This window comes from Oryctolagus cuniculus, chromosome 17, assembly GCF_051225735.1.
Source record: "Oryctolagus cuniculus isolate XC-2025 breed Fujian yellow rabbit chromosome 17, ASM5122573v1, whole genome shotgun sequence".
Classification (NCBI taxonomy): domain Eukaryota; kingdom Metazoa; phylum Chordata; class Mammalia; order Lagomorpha; family Leporidae; genus Oryctolagus; species Oryctolagus cuniculus.
The window spans coordinates 48,208,671-48,226,251 of NC_142883.1; the positions used below are offsets into that span (position 1 = coordinate 48,208,671).

At 59.5% G+C, this 17,581-nt stretch overlaps 1 protein-coding gene across 6 annotated transcripts in view; it reads left to right on the forward strand.

The window, feature by feature from the left end:
- RAP1GAP2 (RAP1 GTPase activating protein 2) overlaps positions 1-17,581 on the forward strand; it is a 217,900-nt gene that overhangs the window by 27,526 nt on the left and 172,793 nt on the right. For 5 of the 6 annotated variants that reach the window (XR_016223931.1, XM_051824520.3, XM_051824524.3 and 2 more), the window contains one exon: positions 5,041-5,076. Coding sequence is in view for 5 of the 6 variants with exons in the window: in XM_051824520.3 (XP_051680480.1) it covers positions 5,041-5,076 (36 nt within the window). In the remaining variant the exon portion in view is untranslated. Of the gene's footprint in view, positions 1-1,705; positions 1,812-5,040; positions 5,077-17,581 lie in introns of those variants that run through there. The other variant, XM_051824522.3, reaches the window with a different exon arrangement.

Genomic DNA, 17,581 nt, shown 5'->3' on the forward strand with positions numbered 1-17,581 from the left:
CTGGGTCCTTTGAGGCCGCATGAGCCAGTTGCTGGAGCCGGGTGAGCGGATGCTCACACCTGACCCCGGGGCTGGACTGAGTGCAGCTGAGTTTCTCAGCCGAAGGCCCCAGGTGTCCATGCCACCTTCGGAGCATCTTGCCTGGTGCCCGCTGTGTGCGCACCTGCCCTGTTGTCTGCTGCAGTGTGGGCTGGGGCTGTCTTTAGTGAGCACCTACTGGGCCCCTGCACGGTCAGCACCGGTGCATGACCAGCCCGGGGTTCCGGATGGGCTCCCGGGTGCTGTCCTCCCTCCCCACCCTGCTGGCACGGAGCGGGCGCTGCTCTGACTCTGTCTGGAGCCAAGGGTGGGGAACATCCGGCCCACGAAATCCTTTGTTCTGGCCCTGCCAAGGTGCAACCTCAGGTGGGACTCGAAATTCAATCAATTTAAAGCAGGCTAGTTTTCTTTTCTTTCTTTTTCTTTTTTCTTTTGACAGGCAGAATGGATAGTGAGACTCTCTCAGACAGAGAGAAAGGTCTTCCTTTTGCCGTTGGTTCACCCTCCAGTGGCCGCTGTGGCTGGTGCTCTGTGGCCGGCGCACCGCGCTGATCCGAAGGCAGGAGCCAGGTGCTTCTCCTGGTCTCCCATGGGGTGCAGGGCCCAAGCACTTGGGCCATCCTCCACTGCACTCCCTGGCCACAGCAGAGAGCTGGCCTGGAAGAGGGGCAACTGGGACAGAATCTGGCGCCCCAACCGGGACTAGAACCCGGTGTGCTGGCGCCGCTAGGTGGAAGATTAGCCTATTGAGCTGCGGCGCCAGCCTGCAGGCTAGTTTTTAAGTGGATGATTTTGTGTGGCCTGCAAATGATGTTATAAATCTCCAAATGGCCCCTTGGCCGAAAAAAGGCTCCTCACCCCCGGAACACTCGAGGGGCCCTGAGAGGCTCAGATCTGTGCCCATGTAATGTGTGCGTGTGACAGCACCTCACAGGCACGTGTGCAGTCTGTGTGTGTGCACGTGTGTCTGCACCCATGGGTTTGCTTGGTCTCTGTGGAGTTTATGAGGGGTGTGTTCAGGGGTTTATTACTGCCTGACATAATGAACCTGTGCATGAGCGTGCATTTGTGTGCGTATGGGTGCAGTGTTTGCACGTATGTGTGCTGGCATCTCCCAGCAGGTAGGTGAGCACGTGTGTGCCTGTGTATCCTGTGTGTGTATGTTGGGGTGTGCATGACCATGTGCTCTTGTGCCCACACATGTGTGTACATGTCCATGTTCATGCTGGTGCAGCTGCACGTATGTGACATGTGCTGAGCTCTGGTGGGGCAGGCAGAAAAAGGGCCCCATCTCAGGCTGTCCCGGGGAGTGGGTGTGAGGGCCCCCATACTCAGGGCTCCCCGAGGCTTCCAGCTGGGTCTCCCCCCCCCCCACCCCATTCAGGCATGGCTGCATGACTGTGGGAATCCGTGGGCCTCTGGCGGGTTCCCGGAAGCCAGGGCTGCTAGGGCCCAGCTGTCGCCGGGGGCTGTGGTGCAATCCACACGCCGAGCCCCTTCCGGTGCTGCGGGTTTCTCTGGGTGTGGGGAAGCTGCCCAAGGCGACCTCCCCGGCCCAGGGCAGGAGGCACCTCCTGGCCCTGCGGCCTCACCCACAGGAAGCACCGCAGGGGGCAGGCTAGGAGGCGGGGCCATTGGGTGTCCCGCCCTGCGCCCTGGCCGGCAGGCACCACAGCACCTCAGCTGGCCCCGGGGACATCGCTGGGACCGGGGCCCTGCGTCCACACCATGTTTGGCAGAAAACGCAGCGTCTCCTTTGGGGGCTTCGGATGGTGGGTGACAGCCAGCGGGCGGGATCTAATGGCGAGGTGGGGTCTTACTGGGCTGCCTGGGGGTCCTAAGCCCGGAGGAGCACTTTCAGCACTCCCATGGTAGACAGGGAGTGTGGGGGTGGGAAGGGCAGTGAGCACCTCCTCCCTGTGCTGCCCGGGGCCCAGGAGGTTGGCGCTGGCTGCAAGTGTGGGCTGAGTGTGCGTCACTGTGGCTGAATGTGTGTGTCTGTGTGTCCTGTGTGTGCAGGTCTCTGTGCGTGTGCATGCAGGTGTGCATGCGTGGGACTGTGGCTGCTAGGCTGGGTGACCGTGTGTGAGGGGTGTGCCTGGCTGGGTGGGTGTGCCCGTGCGTGTGACCACATGTGCACACTGTGTCCATGGGTGCTGCTGTGTGTACATGGGTGTGGGTTCCTGTCTGGGCCAAGGCTGTGGCCTGCAGACACAGGGACCCCTGGGGTACCTCCTCTCTGGGAGCTGTGCTGTGGCAAGTGGGGCAGGCCGGAGCTTCTGTCCAGGACAGCGATGCCAGGCTCGGGGATGCTGAGGTCAAAGGCTTCTCTCTGGCTCCCATAGCAGCTGCGTCTTGGCAGCTGGGCAGAAGTAGTGGTTTCCATGATCGGTTTCCTTTCAGCTCCTGGGCCTGGGCCCTTGTCACACAGGTGGGGAGGGTGGTGGGCTCGTGGGAGTAGCATGAAGTGTGAGGGTGGGACAGGGTGACATGGGGGCTGGGCTTGCTTCCTCTGGTTGGCAGCTTCCCTCCCAACCAGGAGGCGTGGCACTGGGTCAGCGAGGGCTGGACGATGCTGGAGGTGGCACAGGGAGGCTTAGTGCCTGCGCCCCCACGCCTGGGCTGTCCTGAGGGTGGGGTCTGTGTTTGAAACCCATCATCCGCTTCCTGCCCTGGGGTAGGCTTGTGAGGCTGTGGCGGGGCTCAGCAGTGCGGAGGTGTGGAGCAGGCGGGGGATGGCCATTGGAAAGCAAGGTTCGGGTCTCAGTCTAGTTTCAACCCAAGTGACCCCCGGCCCCCAGCCCCAGGTGGCAAGACTGTGCCTTGGGATCTGCTGTGCCAGAGTCCCCAGGCCAAGCTGGGCATGAGATTTGAGGCTGAGAGGGAGGAGAGGCGAAGACGAAGGTGGAGGAAGCAGCCTCATTTGTCTGGGAGTCCCCTGTGTGCTGCCCACCGTGTCTGCGTGACGGTGGGTCCAGGAGGGCAGCCTCACTCTGTCTTCATCGCCAAGGCACGTATGTGCTCAGGGGTTTATGGACTGACTACGTGAGAGGTTTTGCACACATCAGGTGTTTGAAGGAACCCATTGTGTCTGAGATGATTGAAAGGTTAGGGCAGCAAAGAAAGAGGGTGAAGTGGAGAGTGGGAGGCCCCCTCCGGGGGTGGCTGCCAGCTGGGAGGGGCGGTCACAGTTGGCTGGGCGCTAAGTGACAGTCCTGGGGCCATCGTGCCCAGGCAGGGAGGGGCTCTTGGGGGTGATGCTTGAGAAGCTGCATCAGGGGACAAGGTGATGACACAGGTGGGAAAGACCAGGGAGGGCGGAGGTCCGGGCCCACAGCCGCTGCAGATCTCACTCTCAACCTTGCCAAAACCACAGGCCCCGCCCACCCAGCGCCGCACCCCGGTGTGGGAACCCCAGGGGCAGGTGTGGATGTAGGTCTGGGGACAGGGCCACTGTGACCCAGAGAGCTGCTGAGTGGTGTGGGGTTGGGACTGACAGCGGTCAGGACGGCTCTCCTGAGGGGTCCCGGGTCTGGGGCCGGCCTGGCCTTGGCTCTCGAGGAACACTCCAAGCTGGCACCCCCCCTTGCCGGTCCCAGTTCCCCCAAGTGTTGGTTGGGGGTTTCTGCCTTGTGCACAGCCCGGGGCTGTGGCAAGAACTCAGCGGCTCTTTGGGAAAGTGCAAGCCGGGCAGGCTGGAGGGGTGGGCTGTGACGCTGTGACGCCCCTGCCTCAGCAGAGTTGGGGCCCTGACTCCTGGCCAGAACTGGGGTCTGGTAGTTGGGTGGGAGAGGAGGGTCTGTATCCAGAAGGGTGTGGGGGGGCCCTGGATGAGACCCCTGGGAACCAGGAGTGGAGCCCTGAGGAAGGGGCACAGAGTGAGTGTGGGAAGACACTGGGAGGGCGTGGCCAGGCACCCGTTTTGCTGCTGGGAGCTGAGGTCAGAAGGTTCTTCAGAGGGAAGGCCCCACCCTCATCAGGGCCCCTGCTGACCGTGAGGCTGGGCAGCCCGCGTCCTCACCACCGGCCCCAGGAGCTGTGCATGCGTGTATGTGTGTGCACACGTGCATGTGTATACATGTGCTTATGCACACACATGTGCAAGTGTGCATGTGTGTGCACGTGTGTGCCTGTGTGCAGTGTGCGTGTGTATGTGCGTGCACACTTGTGCATATACTTGCTTGTGTGTGTGTGTGAAACTTGAGGCAGATGACTTTCCAGGCTCTCAGGCATCCTGGATGTGCTGGGGACATGGACTGTGACACTGATGGTGTTGGTGACCCTGGTGGTTGTGACCGCTACCCAAGAGGAAACACAGGCAGTGGGAGTGGTGCCCATCGGTCTGTCTAGGAGGGGTGGGCCTCTTCACAGGCTGGCAAATGAGGGGGTAAAAATAGAAGCTCCCAGTGCTGCCTCCCCATGTGGTGAGAGTGGGCGCAGGCCCAGGTGGAGGGGCTGCCAGGACATTGTGCAGCAAGTGTGCTGCCCTGTCTGAATGCCTGAGCCCCGCAGGCCCCTGCCTGTCCTCCCTGGGGCCTGCAGTCAGGAGTGGGGCCTGCTTCTCAGAGCAGGAGGGTCCCTGGTCCCAAAGCAGAAGCCAAGGGCATATAGGGTCCCTGCTCGCTGAGGCTGTGCTGCAGAGCCCTGTGTATGGCAGGAGGAATCAAGGAGAAGCCACCTACAGAGTGCTCAGGAGGCCTGGGCTTGCAGTCGGGTTCCTGGATTCATTGGGGCTAGTGATTTTACCCCTCTGAGCCTCGGTTTCCTCATCTCTAAAATGGGGAGAATAGTAGTACCCATCTCTTAGGGGGATGTAGTCCCAGCCCTCCCAGGACCCATAGCCCTGCCTTCCTTGGCTGGAGGACTTGGCGCTGTAGCAGCTGTCCCCAGCAGGGTCCTGTCAGACGGTGGTCTGCACTGGCCCTCGACCCCTCCCCTGTAGACGCCGGGTGGGAGCCGTGAGCCCCGACACTGACAGAGCCCTTGCTTTTCTCTCTGCAGGATCGACAAGACCATGCTGGCGGGTCTGAAGGTCAAGTAAGTAGCCCCGTGTGTCCTGCGGGGGTTGGAGCTGAGGGCAGCTGGGGGGTCCTTGGGCCCCGCCCTGTGTGGGAAACCCCTGCGCTGCTGTTGCTATTGTCGGCTTCTAGCCCCCGTCGGAGGTGGGGCGCTGTGTCCTCGGAATTGGAGGAGACTGGTCCAGGGTCTTGATTGCTGGGGTGTCTGGGGGAAAGGCGAAGGTGGACACGGAGGCGGCAGGGGCTGGAGTGGGGGGGATGTGCACAGCGGTGCAGAGGGTGTAGAGCAAGCTGCACTTTCTGTCCCGAGCCCATCATGTCGCCTTGCCAACATCGTGCTGCCCAGTTCTGCTGTGTGCGCCCAGCAGTGCTCAGTGCTCAGACTCAGGTCATCCACGGCCTCTCTGAGATGTCCACACCCGGAGTCCCGGGTCTGAGGTCTGCCTCGGCCTGCCAGGCGCCCGCTGCTCTGTCTGGGGACGCCCTAAGCAGTCCCACCCTGCTCCTGGGAGCCGCCGCCTCCTCCCTCACCTTTGTTCCTTGCCCCTCTGTGTTTCTAGCCAGACCATTTTGTCTGTGCCGGGTTCTTCTTTCTCTTTGGCAATGTCCCCAGATTCCAGCCTGTTTCCATCTGCATCCCTGCCATGCGGCACAGAGGACTTAGCAGCCCCCCGTCCCGGTGGAGGGAGCTGACAAGAAGGGGTGTTCCTGGAGGAAGGAGGCAGGCATGACATCTCCTCCAGGAGTCGTCCTCTCCTGCCCGCCCCATCACAGCCCAGCGGCCGTGCTGCTGGGCTCCCTGTGTTGTGACACTTGACTGCCAATGTGACTGTATGGGCCCTGGATACAGGTCTCTGGGCAGAACCTGCGGGTCCAAACAGGAGTTTTTCTCAGAAAGTGCAGGTGGGCTGGGCTAGGGCTCAGGACGCACTGTCCTTGCCTTCTCAGAGCCTCCAGTCTCTCTGCAGAGCTAGGGGCTGGGGAGCAGACCAAGAAGACTGCTGGGAGGAGGTGGCTTCTAAAGCAATCCTTAAAGCCGGGGCAGGGCAGGGGCCCCCGTGCTGGGCAGGTGTAGTGTGCACACGTGCGGCGCAGGCTCAGGGTGCGGCCCAGGGTAGGGCGAGTCGCCTCGGGCTCCACATTAGACTCCTCCGGGCTTCCGTGTCCGTGGTCCAGTGGATACAAAGTCCAGCTCTCCTCAAGCTTACACCTGGGTGCACCTTACCTGAGGTGCTGGGGTGAGGCACAGGTACCCAGGACTATGGAAGGGAGTGGTGTTTGTGTTGGAGCTGTCTTGGGGTACCTAGTTTCAACTTCACGGGAATATAAATGCAGGCATCCCTTGGTATTTCTGTGGGATTAGCTACGGGACCCCCTGCAGTTACCAAGCTCCACAGAGGCTCAAATCCCTTCTATAAAATGGTGCGGTATTTGCATAGAAGTACATGTTTCTTCCTATATACTTCACATCTCTGCTAGGTTGCTGATAATCCCCAATGCAATGGAGACGCTCTGGAAATCAGTGCTGTCCTGCATTGCTTAGGGGATAATGGCAAGGACAGCAGTACTGCTCAGTACTGATGCAGTCCTTTCTTTAAAAAAATTATTTTTATTTGAAAAGAGAGCGAGAGAGAGAGAGAGAGAGAGAGAGAGAGAGAGATATCTTCCATCTACAGGTTTACTGCCCAAATGGCCAGAACAGCCAAGGTTGGGCCAGGCTGAAGCCAGGAGCCAGGAGCTTCTTGCAGGTCTCCGTGTGGATGGCAGGGCTTCAGGTACTTCAGCGGTCACCTGCTGCCTTCTCAGGTTCATTAGCAGAGAGCTGGATGGGGAGCAGAGTAGCCACGATTCAGATCGGTGTTCCAATATGGAGTGAGGGTTGACCCACTACACCACAACGCCAGCCCCAGAAGCAGTTCCTTTTCCAGTATTTTCCATCTGTGGTTGCTTGGATCCGTAAATGCAGGGCCTATGAAAGCAGAGGGCTGACTGCAACCTGGAAGGGAACTAGTTAGAGCGGAGGACTGTTGATTAGAGCTGCAGTGGGGTCAGTGGGGTCAGTGGGATCTGGAGTGTGGGCTGAGGGCTCAGGCACTGGAGAGGTGGTGTGGGACAAGTAGCAACAATCAAAATAGATACATTTGACTTCATCAAAATTAAAACCTTTTTGTGCAAAAGACACCATCAAGAAAATAAAAAGACAACACACAATGGAAAAAAATATGTGTAAGTTATTTATCTGATAAGGGACTCGTATCTGGACTATATAAAGAACTCTTAAAGCTCAAGAATACAAAGACGTGGAACACAGTCTGGATAGACATCCCTCCAGAGAAGATGAGCTGATGGACAAAACCACACGGAAAGGCATCACCATCAGCCAGCAGAAAACAGATCCAAACCACAGTGAGGGGCCGACACCATGGCTCACTTGGTTAATCCTCCGCCTGCGGCGCTGGCATCCCATGTGGGCGCCGGGTTCTAGTCCTGGTTGCTCCTCTTCCAGGCCAGCTCTCTGCTGTGGCCCGGGAGTGCAGTGTAGGATGGCCCAGGTGCTTGGGCCCTGCACCCGCATGGGAGACCAGGAGAAGTACCTGGATCCTGGCTTCGGATTGGCGTAGTTCCGGCCGTGGCGGCCATTTGGGGGTGAACCAATGGAAGGAAGACCTTTCTCTCTGTCTCTCTCTCTCTCTCTCACTGTCTAACTCTATCTGACAAACAAACAAAAAAACAACGCAGTGAGATACCGCCTCACTGCCACTGGGATGTTCTCATCAGAAAGGCGGATAATAGCCGGCGTTGTTGAGGTTTTGGAGAGATTCAAACCTTCTGCCTCGTGGGAGGGGATGTGAAATGGTCCAGCCGCTTTGGAAAGCAGCCTGAGGGGTTGGTTCCTCAGAAGGCTGGGGCAAGGTCAGGTGGTCACGTGAGCAGCGGTTCCACACAGGTGGAGAGTGTGTAGCACAGAGGGGACTCTGCTTGGGACACCTGCGTCCCGTATCGGAGCACCTGGGTTCCAGTCCTGGCATCGCTTCCAAGGCCAGCTTCTTCCTAAACTGCACCCTTGGAGGCAGCGGGCGACGCCTCAAGTGCTTGGATCCCTGCCACCCTTGTGGAGACCTGGGTTAGGTTCTGGGATTCTGGCTTTGGCCTGACCCAGCCTGGGGTGGAAGATCCCAGGGATGGAAGATCTTCCTGCTTCCTGTCTCTTTTGTTTCTCTGTCAAATTAATAAAAATATAAAAATTCCATTCGTAGGTGTACACCAGGAGAAATGAAAGCTTTTGCCCATGTAAGAGCTTGTTACAGGAATGCTCATAGCAGCGTTATTAATAATAGCCCCAAGTGGAAACCATCAAATGCCCATGGGCAGAGGAGCGGCTAAATGGAAAGCCATCTGTCCATACCGTGGCATGGGATTTGATCTCAGAAGGGCGTGGAGTCCCGAGACACGCTGTAACATGGGTGGACACGTGAAAGCCATGTATTGTAGGATCCCATTTATATGAAATGCGTAGACTGGGCAAACCCATAGATATAACGTAGATTAATGGCTGTGCAGGGGCTGAGGGCTTGTTGGGGGAGGGGAGGAAGGCCAATGAATTCTAAAGAACACAGGCTTGTTTTTGAGGTCAAGAGAATGTTCTGGAACTAGGTGGCGAGGTAATGATAGTGGTGCTGGTTGCACAACCTTGTGAATACCCTAAAAAACAAGGAACTGCACACTTAAAAATGGAACATAAATTACGTCTCCACGGACCTGTTAGGAAAAGAGAGTGAATCTGACTGGTCCACGCTGGGGGAGCCGTTCGGTCAGTTGAGCTGTAGCCAGGGGGTTGCATGGAGAGAGCACGGCTGCTGGGGCCGCCTGTCTAAGTGGAGGTGGGTCGGTTCTCGGAGGAGAAAGGTGGGTTGGGAGGGGATGGGCACCGTAACAGGGTGTACCAGCCACCCCGCTGCCCTCGGGACCTAAGGGGAGCGCGCCCCTGTCCTGTGGCAGGACTCTGCCAGATGCCCAGGGCGTGGCTCTGCTCCCACGGGTGTATAGGCTCTGCTCCCCCGGCGCCGAGATGCCCCTCTCCCTTGTCTCTGTGCGTCAGGCGTCTTTCCTCCCTCTGATGCAGCCCAGTGCGTGTTCCGCCAGCAGCAGCCAGCCCTGGCTGTGGTCCATCTTCCCCGACTGCCTTGGCTCCCTCCCCAGGGACCTGGTGTCCTTGACATGAACTCAGTCAGCCGTGCAACTCCAGGCGGTGCCTCTGAGGCGTGCGGCTCCGAGGGGAGGGGGCGGCTCCGGCCCCGCCACGATGAGGCGCTTGCTGAGTGCCGAGATGCCCTGGCACCATTTGCAGCCACCTGGTGCAGCAGGTGCTGTTACTCCCTGCATTTACACTGGAGAAGGTGGAGATGCACAGGAAGCACACTCAAGGTCGCCTGTGGGGGAGTCGCAGAGCTGGGATTTGAACGTGGGTCTGTACGTTGTGGTGGCTCCATCTGCTAACTAGTTACCTGCACCTGCTGTCCCGCTTTCTGTCTGATTTGCTCAAGGGCTGGGTCCGTGGAGAGGCCTGGGCCACCCAGTGCGCCCACGCCTCGCAGGCTGGTTTCCAGGGCCCGCCCCCGGTTGGTGCGTTAAATGAGGAGGACCCCAGAGGTGGGGACTTACTTAGCTGCAGCGGCTGCAGGAGGCAGTGAGGAACAATGGAGGCGGTAGTACCATGCTGGAGGAAGAACAGGGGGTGTGAGTTGGCAGGCCCAGGGTGAGAGCCCCAGGCTAACAAAGGGGCATGTTTGTAAACCTCTGTGGGTCTCAGTTTCCCCAAGCTGATCTTAGAGTATTCACTTTCATGGGTGTGTCCTTTCCTTGTTTGTTTTAAGATTTATTTATTTGAGAGTCAGAGTTATAGACGGAGGGAGGGAGGGAGGGAGGGAGAGAGAGAGAGAGATTGAGAGAGAGAGAGATTGAGATCATCCATCCACTGGTTCATTCCCCAAATATCTGCAGTGGTGGAGCTGGGCCAATCCAAAGCGAGGAGCCGGGAGCTTCTTCTGGGTCTCTCATGTGGGTGCAGGGGCCCAAGCATTTGAGCCATCTTCCACTGCTTTCCCAGGCCATTATCACAGGGCTGGATCAGAAGTGGAGCAGGGGCCCAAGGACTTGGGCCATCTTTCACTGCTGTCCCAGGCCATAGCAGAGACCTGGATCAGAAGTGGAGCAGCCGGGACTCGAATTGGCGCCCATATGGGATGCCGGCACTGCAGGCAGTGGCCTTACCTGCTATGCCACAGCGCCAGTCCCTCTTGTTTGTTTTTAAGATTTATTTTATGTATTTGAAAGGCAGAGTTATAGAAAGAGAGGGAGAGACAAGAGAGGGAGATCTTCCATCTACTGGTTCACTTCCCATATGGCCACCATGGCTGGGGCTAGACTAGCCTGAAGCCAGGAACCTGGAGTTCCATCCGGGTCTCCCACATGGTTGGCAGAGGTCCAAGTATTTGGGCCAACCTCTGCTGCTGGATGAGAAGTGGAATAGCCAGGATTTGAACCAGCACTCATATGGGATGCTGTTGTTGCAAGCCGTGGCTTAACCCGCTGCGTTAGCTACCATACCAACCCCAAGAATCTAGCTTTTTAATTGACAGGTCCGGCCTTGGTTCCTAGAAGTGGCATCTCTGGATAGGGAGAAAGTATGTGCTGGGGCCCACAGCTGTGGTGGTGTCCCCGATTTCTACTTCAGAAGAACGAGGGCCTGGAGGCGCCTGGCCTGGGCATCGTGCCCACTGTCCTGTCCTGCAGTTTGGCCAGAAAACTCCCTACAGCCAGCCCTACTCTCAATTTGAGATTTGAGCAGCATGGAATTCAAAATCCTATTGGAGACGAGGCAGCCACACAAGGCAGAGCAGACAGTGCCGCTCGCCTTGGTCCCTGGGGCAGCTGTAGGAGACGCCGTCTGCATGGGCAGGGCAGGGGGGGTACTCGTCACGTCTGGGGGCTCTGTCAGGGCTCTGTCCCTGTTCTGTGAGGATGACAGGAGCCACCTGTTCTCTTGGCAGGCACCGTCCTCTGCCGGTTCCCTTGGTGTAGTGAGCCACGCTGTCGCGACGTGGGCAGAGCTGGGCACCCGTGTCCGTCTCCAGATCCCCAGCGTTCCGTTCCACAAAGTCCCGTTCTCTGCAGTCACCCCTTGGTTCTGGCTTCGTTGCTTTTCTCTTGCGTGGCTGGAGGGCCGCAGTCTGCGGTTCGTTCCTCCACCTTGGCCTCCAGGTCTTTGTTTTCTGTGAGTTACGAGATCCCAATATTCTAGAGCCTTCTGGGACTGACTCTCCTTTGTCAGCTCCTCTCCTGCACACCGGGGGCATCTGCTGAGGGTGTGCTGGGCTGACCGTGGCAGGGGGAGCCAGATGTCTTGGGTGCAGAAGGCTGTCAGTTTAGCTAATATTTCCTGGGTGCCTACACTCCCAGCCAAGGGCCGGGCTGGTTGGGGTATGTGTGGGGTGGGGACAGAGAGAAAAGAGGCAGTCTGTCCTGGGAGGCTTCCAGCCCCACGGCAAGGTGGACAGATAGACAGTTGCCATGGATGTGACAAGTGCCAGGGCGCCCTCAGGGAGGGTGGAGGGAGCTTCCTGGAAACTGAGGTCTTCTGAGCTGTTGCCAGGGCTGCTCAGACGTAAGAAGGCAGGGACCCCTGGGACCGCAGCCCTGCAGGAAGGCCATGAGGCGTGCAGTGGCGTGGGTGGGAGAGATGGAGGGGTGGCTGTTATTGCCGGACAGAAAGCAGGGGCGTGATGCTCCAGGCCTCGGAGGGGTAAGAGGAGGTGAGGGCCAGGGTGGGGTGGTGCGGCTGGAGAGAGTGGACGGTCCAGGAGGGGGCTCCCCAGCCTGGAGCGGGTCTTGAAGAGGGGTGGCACGCTGAACCGTGGAGGTGGGGAACTGGGAAGTTTGGGGAAGGGGAGGCTCTGAGAACAGAGTCCCCCCCCCCCCCCCCCCTTTTCCTTTCCCTCCCGGGTGGCTGTCCTGGGTCCTGACCCTTGTCTCACGCCCCGCAGAGGAGTTGAGCTGTGACTCCTCTCCAGAGCCAGGGAGGGAGCGAGCAGCACCTGGACTCCGGCCCCATGCTGCTTGCCTCCTGGGCTGCCTTTGGCAGGGAGCTCCAGCTGGGTCCTGGCTGCTGCCACTGTCCTCCTGGCTGGCCGTGGCTAGGCCGGGCCGGGCCAGGCAGGGAGCCACTTTCAGACACACTTCGGGTTTGACCAGGGGCATCATGCCTGTGTCTGTCCCCATCTCCATGAATGGGACCAGGATCCACCCAGAGCTCACCTGGAACCTGAGTCCTCACCTTGACCCCTCCCTCACCCTCACCCCCACTTCCTAACCAGCTCTGGGCTGGGGTTGCCCTGCTCCACAGCTCTGCGGGATGAGTGTTCCACCCCAGACCACGCAGAGCAGTGCTGGCGTGAGTGTGTGTGGGTAGGCCTGTGCGGTGCTCACCCAGGCAGGTGGACCTGAGCTTCGAGTGCCCATGTGGGTGCTTGCCTGGTGCCTTTTCTGGCTTTAGCATGTTCCTATGGTAACCATCAACATGTCTGTTTTGGGATCTGGAGTCTCAGGGCAGGCGCTTAGCTGGCAATTGGGCTGTGGCCTGATTTCCTTGCCAGGCACCAGGAACGAACCTGGAGGTGCCATTTGCTGGCGGCAAGGTCTGCACACCCCAGCGACCCGGGTGCCCCTGCCCTGCCCCCGCCGGCCAGTCCCCATGTTGCCCAGGAAGCTCTGGTGAGTCTGTGCTCGGATTTCTTGGTGGACAACAGCTCCCTGGTCTGGCTGATGTCTGTGATGGGCAGGCAGGGAGCGGCTGGCAGCCCTGGCCAGGGGGTCCTGGGAATTGGGGGGGTCTTCCTCAATGGGTGTGGGATGGCAGGCAAGATGGGCTTTGCTGATTCCTGAGCCCCATGCAGGCACTTTCCATCGTCCTTGCTGATCCTGGGGTCGGGGCTGTGTTGGTGCAGGGAGCCAGGGTGGGGGTGAGAGAATAGAATGCAGCCAGGGCAGCTTGGTGGCCTGTCGTCCTGGGGGGGCACCCTCACCACTCAGCTCCCCGCATCCTGTGGGCACCCAGGTTTCTGGCAATGCTCTTGGACTTCCCCACAGGCCTCCCCAGGCCCAGCGCCCTGCCTGGTCCCAGATGGGAGCCTCGTGGCCCCGCAGGAGAGGGTTTTCATCTGGAATCTGTCATTACTGTCGCTCAGCCCAACCTCATCCCGTACCCCTGCCCCCACATCCCACCCCTAAACAGGGGCAGTCTCCCTTTCTCCTGAGAGCCCTCAGCCCTGGGCCTTCTCCTCCCCTGGCTGGTCACCCCTGGTCTGTGCTGAATGTGGGCTGATCTGCAGGCAGGGTCCAGGTTTTGCAGGCAGCCTGCAGGAGCCGGATGGACGTGAGGATGGACCAGTGCAGGTCAGGAGCTCTGAGCTCCCTGTTGGCAGCTCAGTAAACTAAGCCCCTGGCTGGGGCTGTTCCCAAATCCAGGTGGCGCGGCATGGAGGAGGTTGGCACAGGATCAGGGCCAGAGAGGCCACCCCGCTGCCTCTGGTGTGTGCCCCGGCTCACCAGCGCCTCCGTCTTCACCACTTTCTGATTCATGGCCTCCTCAGTTCTTCCTGCAGGGATCCGACAGGGCCGCACGCAAGCCTGGGGAGGGTCCAGGGCCCTGGCGGGGACAGTCCCTGCTTGGCCCAGCCTGTGCGCTCTCTAAGAATGCTGCTGGCACATCTCGCCAGACAGAAGCAACTGGGAGTCCGGTGTTTAGGCAAAACCTTGACAATGAACTCAATCTCAAAACCAGAGCTTTGTGCAGACCGTCCTGCAGGCTCGGAGCAGCCCATGGGGTCGCCAGCGCGCCACCCCTGCTCTGGGCATGCTTGCCCTCTGGGGCCTCAGCCCCTGTTTCTCTGCGGCTGACCCCTAATACCTCTGGGGTCACTCTCCAGCCTCTGCCGGTGCCCAGCCCCCACCCAGGCCACTGACTGCTCATTTCCGGCTCTGTTCTCCACCCGAGCTCCCTCTCAATTAGCCTTTTCTCTCCCGGAGATCCAGTTCTTTCTGTCACGGGTTGAGGGGGCTGAGAAGCCTGAGTCACGGGCAGGGGGAGGGGTCCTCCTGCCTCCGGGCTCAGGCCCATTATCTGCTGCCCAGACGGTGACGCCTCCTCCCGGCCTGGCGGCTGACTCACGCGTCCTGGGCAGAGCTCGGCCCTCGCCGACCCTGCAGGCCTTGCTGGCGCTTACTCTGCCCCAGCCTGTTCTCCCCGGGAGCCGCTGGCCCCCACCCCGCTGGGACTTCTCTGGGTGACTTTGACACCCACTGTCTCTGAACCCACAGCAGACAGTTGGATTCTCTCCCCAAGGTGGTGGCTCCCACACTTTTTGTGTTTTGGAGTCACCCAGGGGGGAGGGGTTTTGGCAGTTCCCACAGGTTGTGCACACCTCCAGGGACACCCCCGGCCCTGCCCCCACCCTGGTCTTTCCAATGTGCAGCAACATCGCAGCCACGCCGGCTGGAGGGATCGGCACCTGTGCCATGGCTGCCGACGTGATCGTGGGCTCCTGGATTCTGTTCTGGCCCGGACGTGCTTTGTGGTGGGGCTGCCCTGTGCCTTGGGGGGTGTGTGGCGGTGGCTAGTCTCTGGGGTGTGACGTCCTCCGCCTGGGGACTGTGGTCGCTGCTGCAGCCTCCCCAGGCGCTTCTGTAGAGGACCCTCCGATGCGCCAGCTTGTCTTGGAGGGTCCTCTGAGGGCTTTGGAGTCGCTGGCCTCTGTTGAAACCGTGACTCTGGCAGCTGGGCAGCCTTGGGCAGGTCACAGGACCTCTCTGTGCCTCCGCCAGTCTGGTTCTGTTGGGCTTGGTTTGCTCAAGGTGGGGCCTCCTCCCGCCCGGTCCTCTGGCTGGAGGGTGGGACCTGGTGGCTAGAACCTCCTTTCTCGCCTGCCCGTGCTGCTCCCTTGCACAAAATCCCAGTGCATGCACCCCTCAGCACCTCCGCCAGGACCAGCCTCCTCCTCCACGTGCTCGCCCTTCCCCGTCCCCTAGAGGGCAGCAGCGGCGGGCCGTGGTGGGGTATCCAGATGGCTCCTGCTGCCTGCTGAGGGTGGGCGGTTTCTGTCGGGTCCGGCTCCCCTGGAGGTCTGAGATCTCAGGGCCCAGGTGAGGCGAGTTCTCTCCGTGCCTGGGCTGAGCTTGCCGCACTGTGAACCCCAGCTCCCGCCCAGCTCATTCTGAGAGGGTGGAGTGGGCGGAAATCCGTGCCTGGCAGGCCACAAAGCCACATAACTGACTTTTGAAGCCCTGCCCTGGTGTGTGTGTGTGTGTGTGGGAGGGGTGGCGTGGGGGTGGGGACAGACGATGCTTCGTGGCCAGCAGACGCCATCTGGTATTTCTGAGCTGTTGGTCTTCCTAGCCTCATTTCTGGGCCCAGGATCGGGATTCAGGAGGAGTAGCCCTGTCCCTGCCTTGTTGTGCCCTGCTTAGCCCTGCTGGGTCCCAGGACCCAGGCTGGACCCAGAGCAGCCCGCCCTGGCTGCAGCACAGACCCACCTAGGGGACTGCATGAAAATGCAGCTTCCGGGGCCCCACCTGGGGCCCCTGCTTCCTCAGGGCTGGGTGCGGCCGGGAGAGCTGGGTGTTATCCAGCCAAAGGTGGCGCCGTCTGCTGCAGCCAGGATGCAGCTGCTTGGGGACCGGGCCATTTAAAGCTGTGCCAATGTTGTAGAGTCAGTGGTTGGGCTCATGTGCTCCGGGTGACCTTGGGCAAGCCACACCCTCCCTGTGCCCCTGTGCTTTCTTTAAGAATAGCAGCTACACACGGTGCTGGTGCTGTGATGAAGTGAGTTCATCCGGTGAAATGAGGCTCTGGTGCACAGCACTCGGTCCGTGTGACCTGCTGCGTGGTTCTCTCTTTTTAATCATTATTTAAAAAAATCATCTTATTTGTCTGAAAGGCATGTGTGCACACAAGCATGCACACACACCTACAGATACTCCCCAAACGGTTGCAACAGCCAAGCTGGGCCAGGTCAAAGCCGGGAGCCAGGAACTCCATCTGGGTCTCCCACATGAATGGTAGGGACCCAGGTACTTGAGGCATCACCTGCTGCTTCCCAGGGTGTGCACCGGCAGGAGGCTGGGAGCAGAAGAGGTAGCGCCGAGACTCGAACCTAGGCACTGTGATGTGGGATGCAGGTGTCATCCCGGGTCAGACGTGGCAGGCGTGTGCACCCAGGGCCCGGATGATTTGGGCTTTGATTGTAGCCACTCTCGGACTTTATTCCTGGAGTTAGCAGCACCTGGGCTGAGCTCTGGGAGCCCAAGATGCCCCTTGTTTCCATGGCAACCGTGATGCAGTGAGAACCAGAGGAGGTGGAAGAGCCTCCTGCCCTTGGGAGGTGGTGCCTCTCCCTCATGCTGTCACTCACACCCGGCTCAGTTCCTCTTCCTTTTTCTTTTCCGAAGGACAATGACACGGCAAACCGCTGGGTTCTCATGACCCAGAATTGAGCGTTGTTAACACTGTATTTCATTTTCATCAAAACTCTTTCTTAAAATCTTAAACATTTCTTTCTTTCTAATTTATTTGACAGGCAGAGAGACAGAGGCAGACGTATTCCATCTGCCGGTTCAGTTCCAGGCCACCCTTGGGAGCCTCGGGCTCCATCCGGGTCTCCCCCGTGGGTGGCGGGGGCTCAGGTGCTGAGTCATCCTCTGCTGCCTCCCAGCGTCTGTCTCGGCAGGAAGCTGGAACTGGGGAGTGGAGCTGGGACTTGAGACCAGGCACTGTGATATGGGGGGCAGGCACCCCAGGCAGCGTCTTAACCGCTGCCCCAAACGCCCACCCCACATGTCTGGTTTTGTGATGAAGTATACGGAACCTAAAATGCACCATTTGACCGTGTGCCAAGGTGCCCACGCGCGGCGGGAAGCCCACGCTCACCGTCACACTGCCCAGCTCCAGACCCCTTTCATCAGCCAGTCCCCTGCCTCCCAGCCCCCAGCCGGCCAACACCACTCCACTGCAAGCCTCACTTAAGTGGGATTGAGAAAGTTTGTCCTTTTGCGTCTGCGGTTGAAGCCATGTCTTCGAGATTCGGCCACGCCGCTGCCTGTGCGAGACGTCCCTTCCTTTTCTAGGGGAGCCGAGCTCTGCGCGTGTGTGTGCCACGTGAGGCACCTGGCTGGGTCCCGGCTTTTGGCTGTAGCGAGTCAAGCTGCTGTGAGCACAAGTGTGCAGGGCCCTGTGCGCAGTTCTTTTGGGCGTGTTCCCGGCAGGGGGCTGGCTGGGTCTCGTAATACTGTGTTCCATTTGAGTGTAAAGGACTCATCGCCCCTTTCTCTCCTCCCTTCCTTCCCCTACCGCCCTCCCCGCCCCACTTCCTCCCTTTTGTGGATCCTTGGTGCCTAACCAGACCCCTCTCAAATCCTTGCAATGCAAATGGCAAAACAGATAAGAGGGAAATTTCCTGAGACTTCAATGAGCC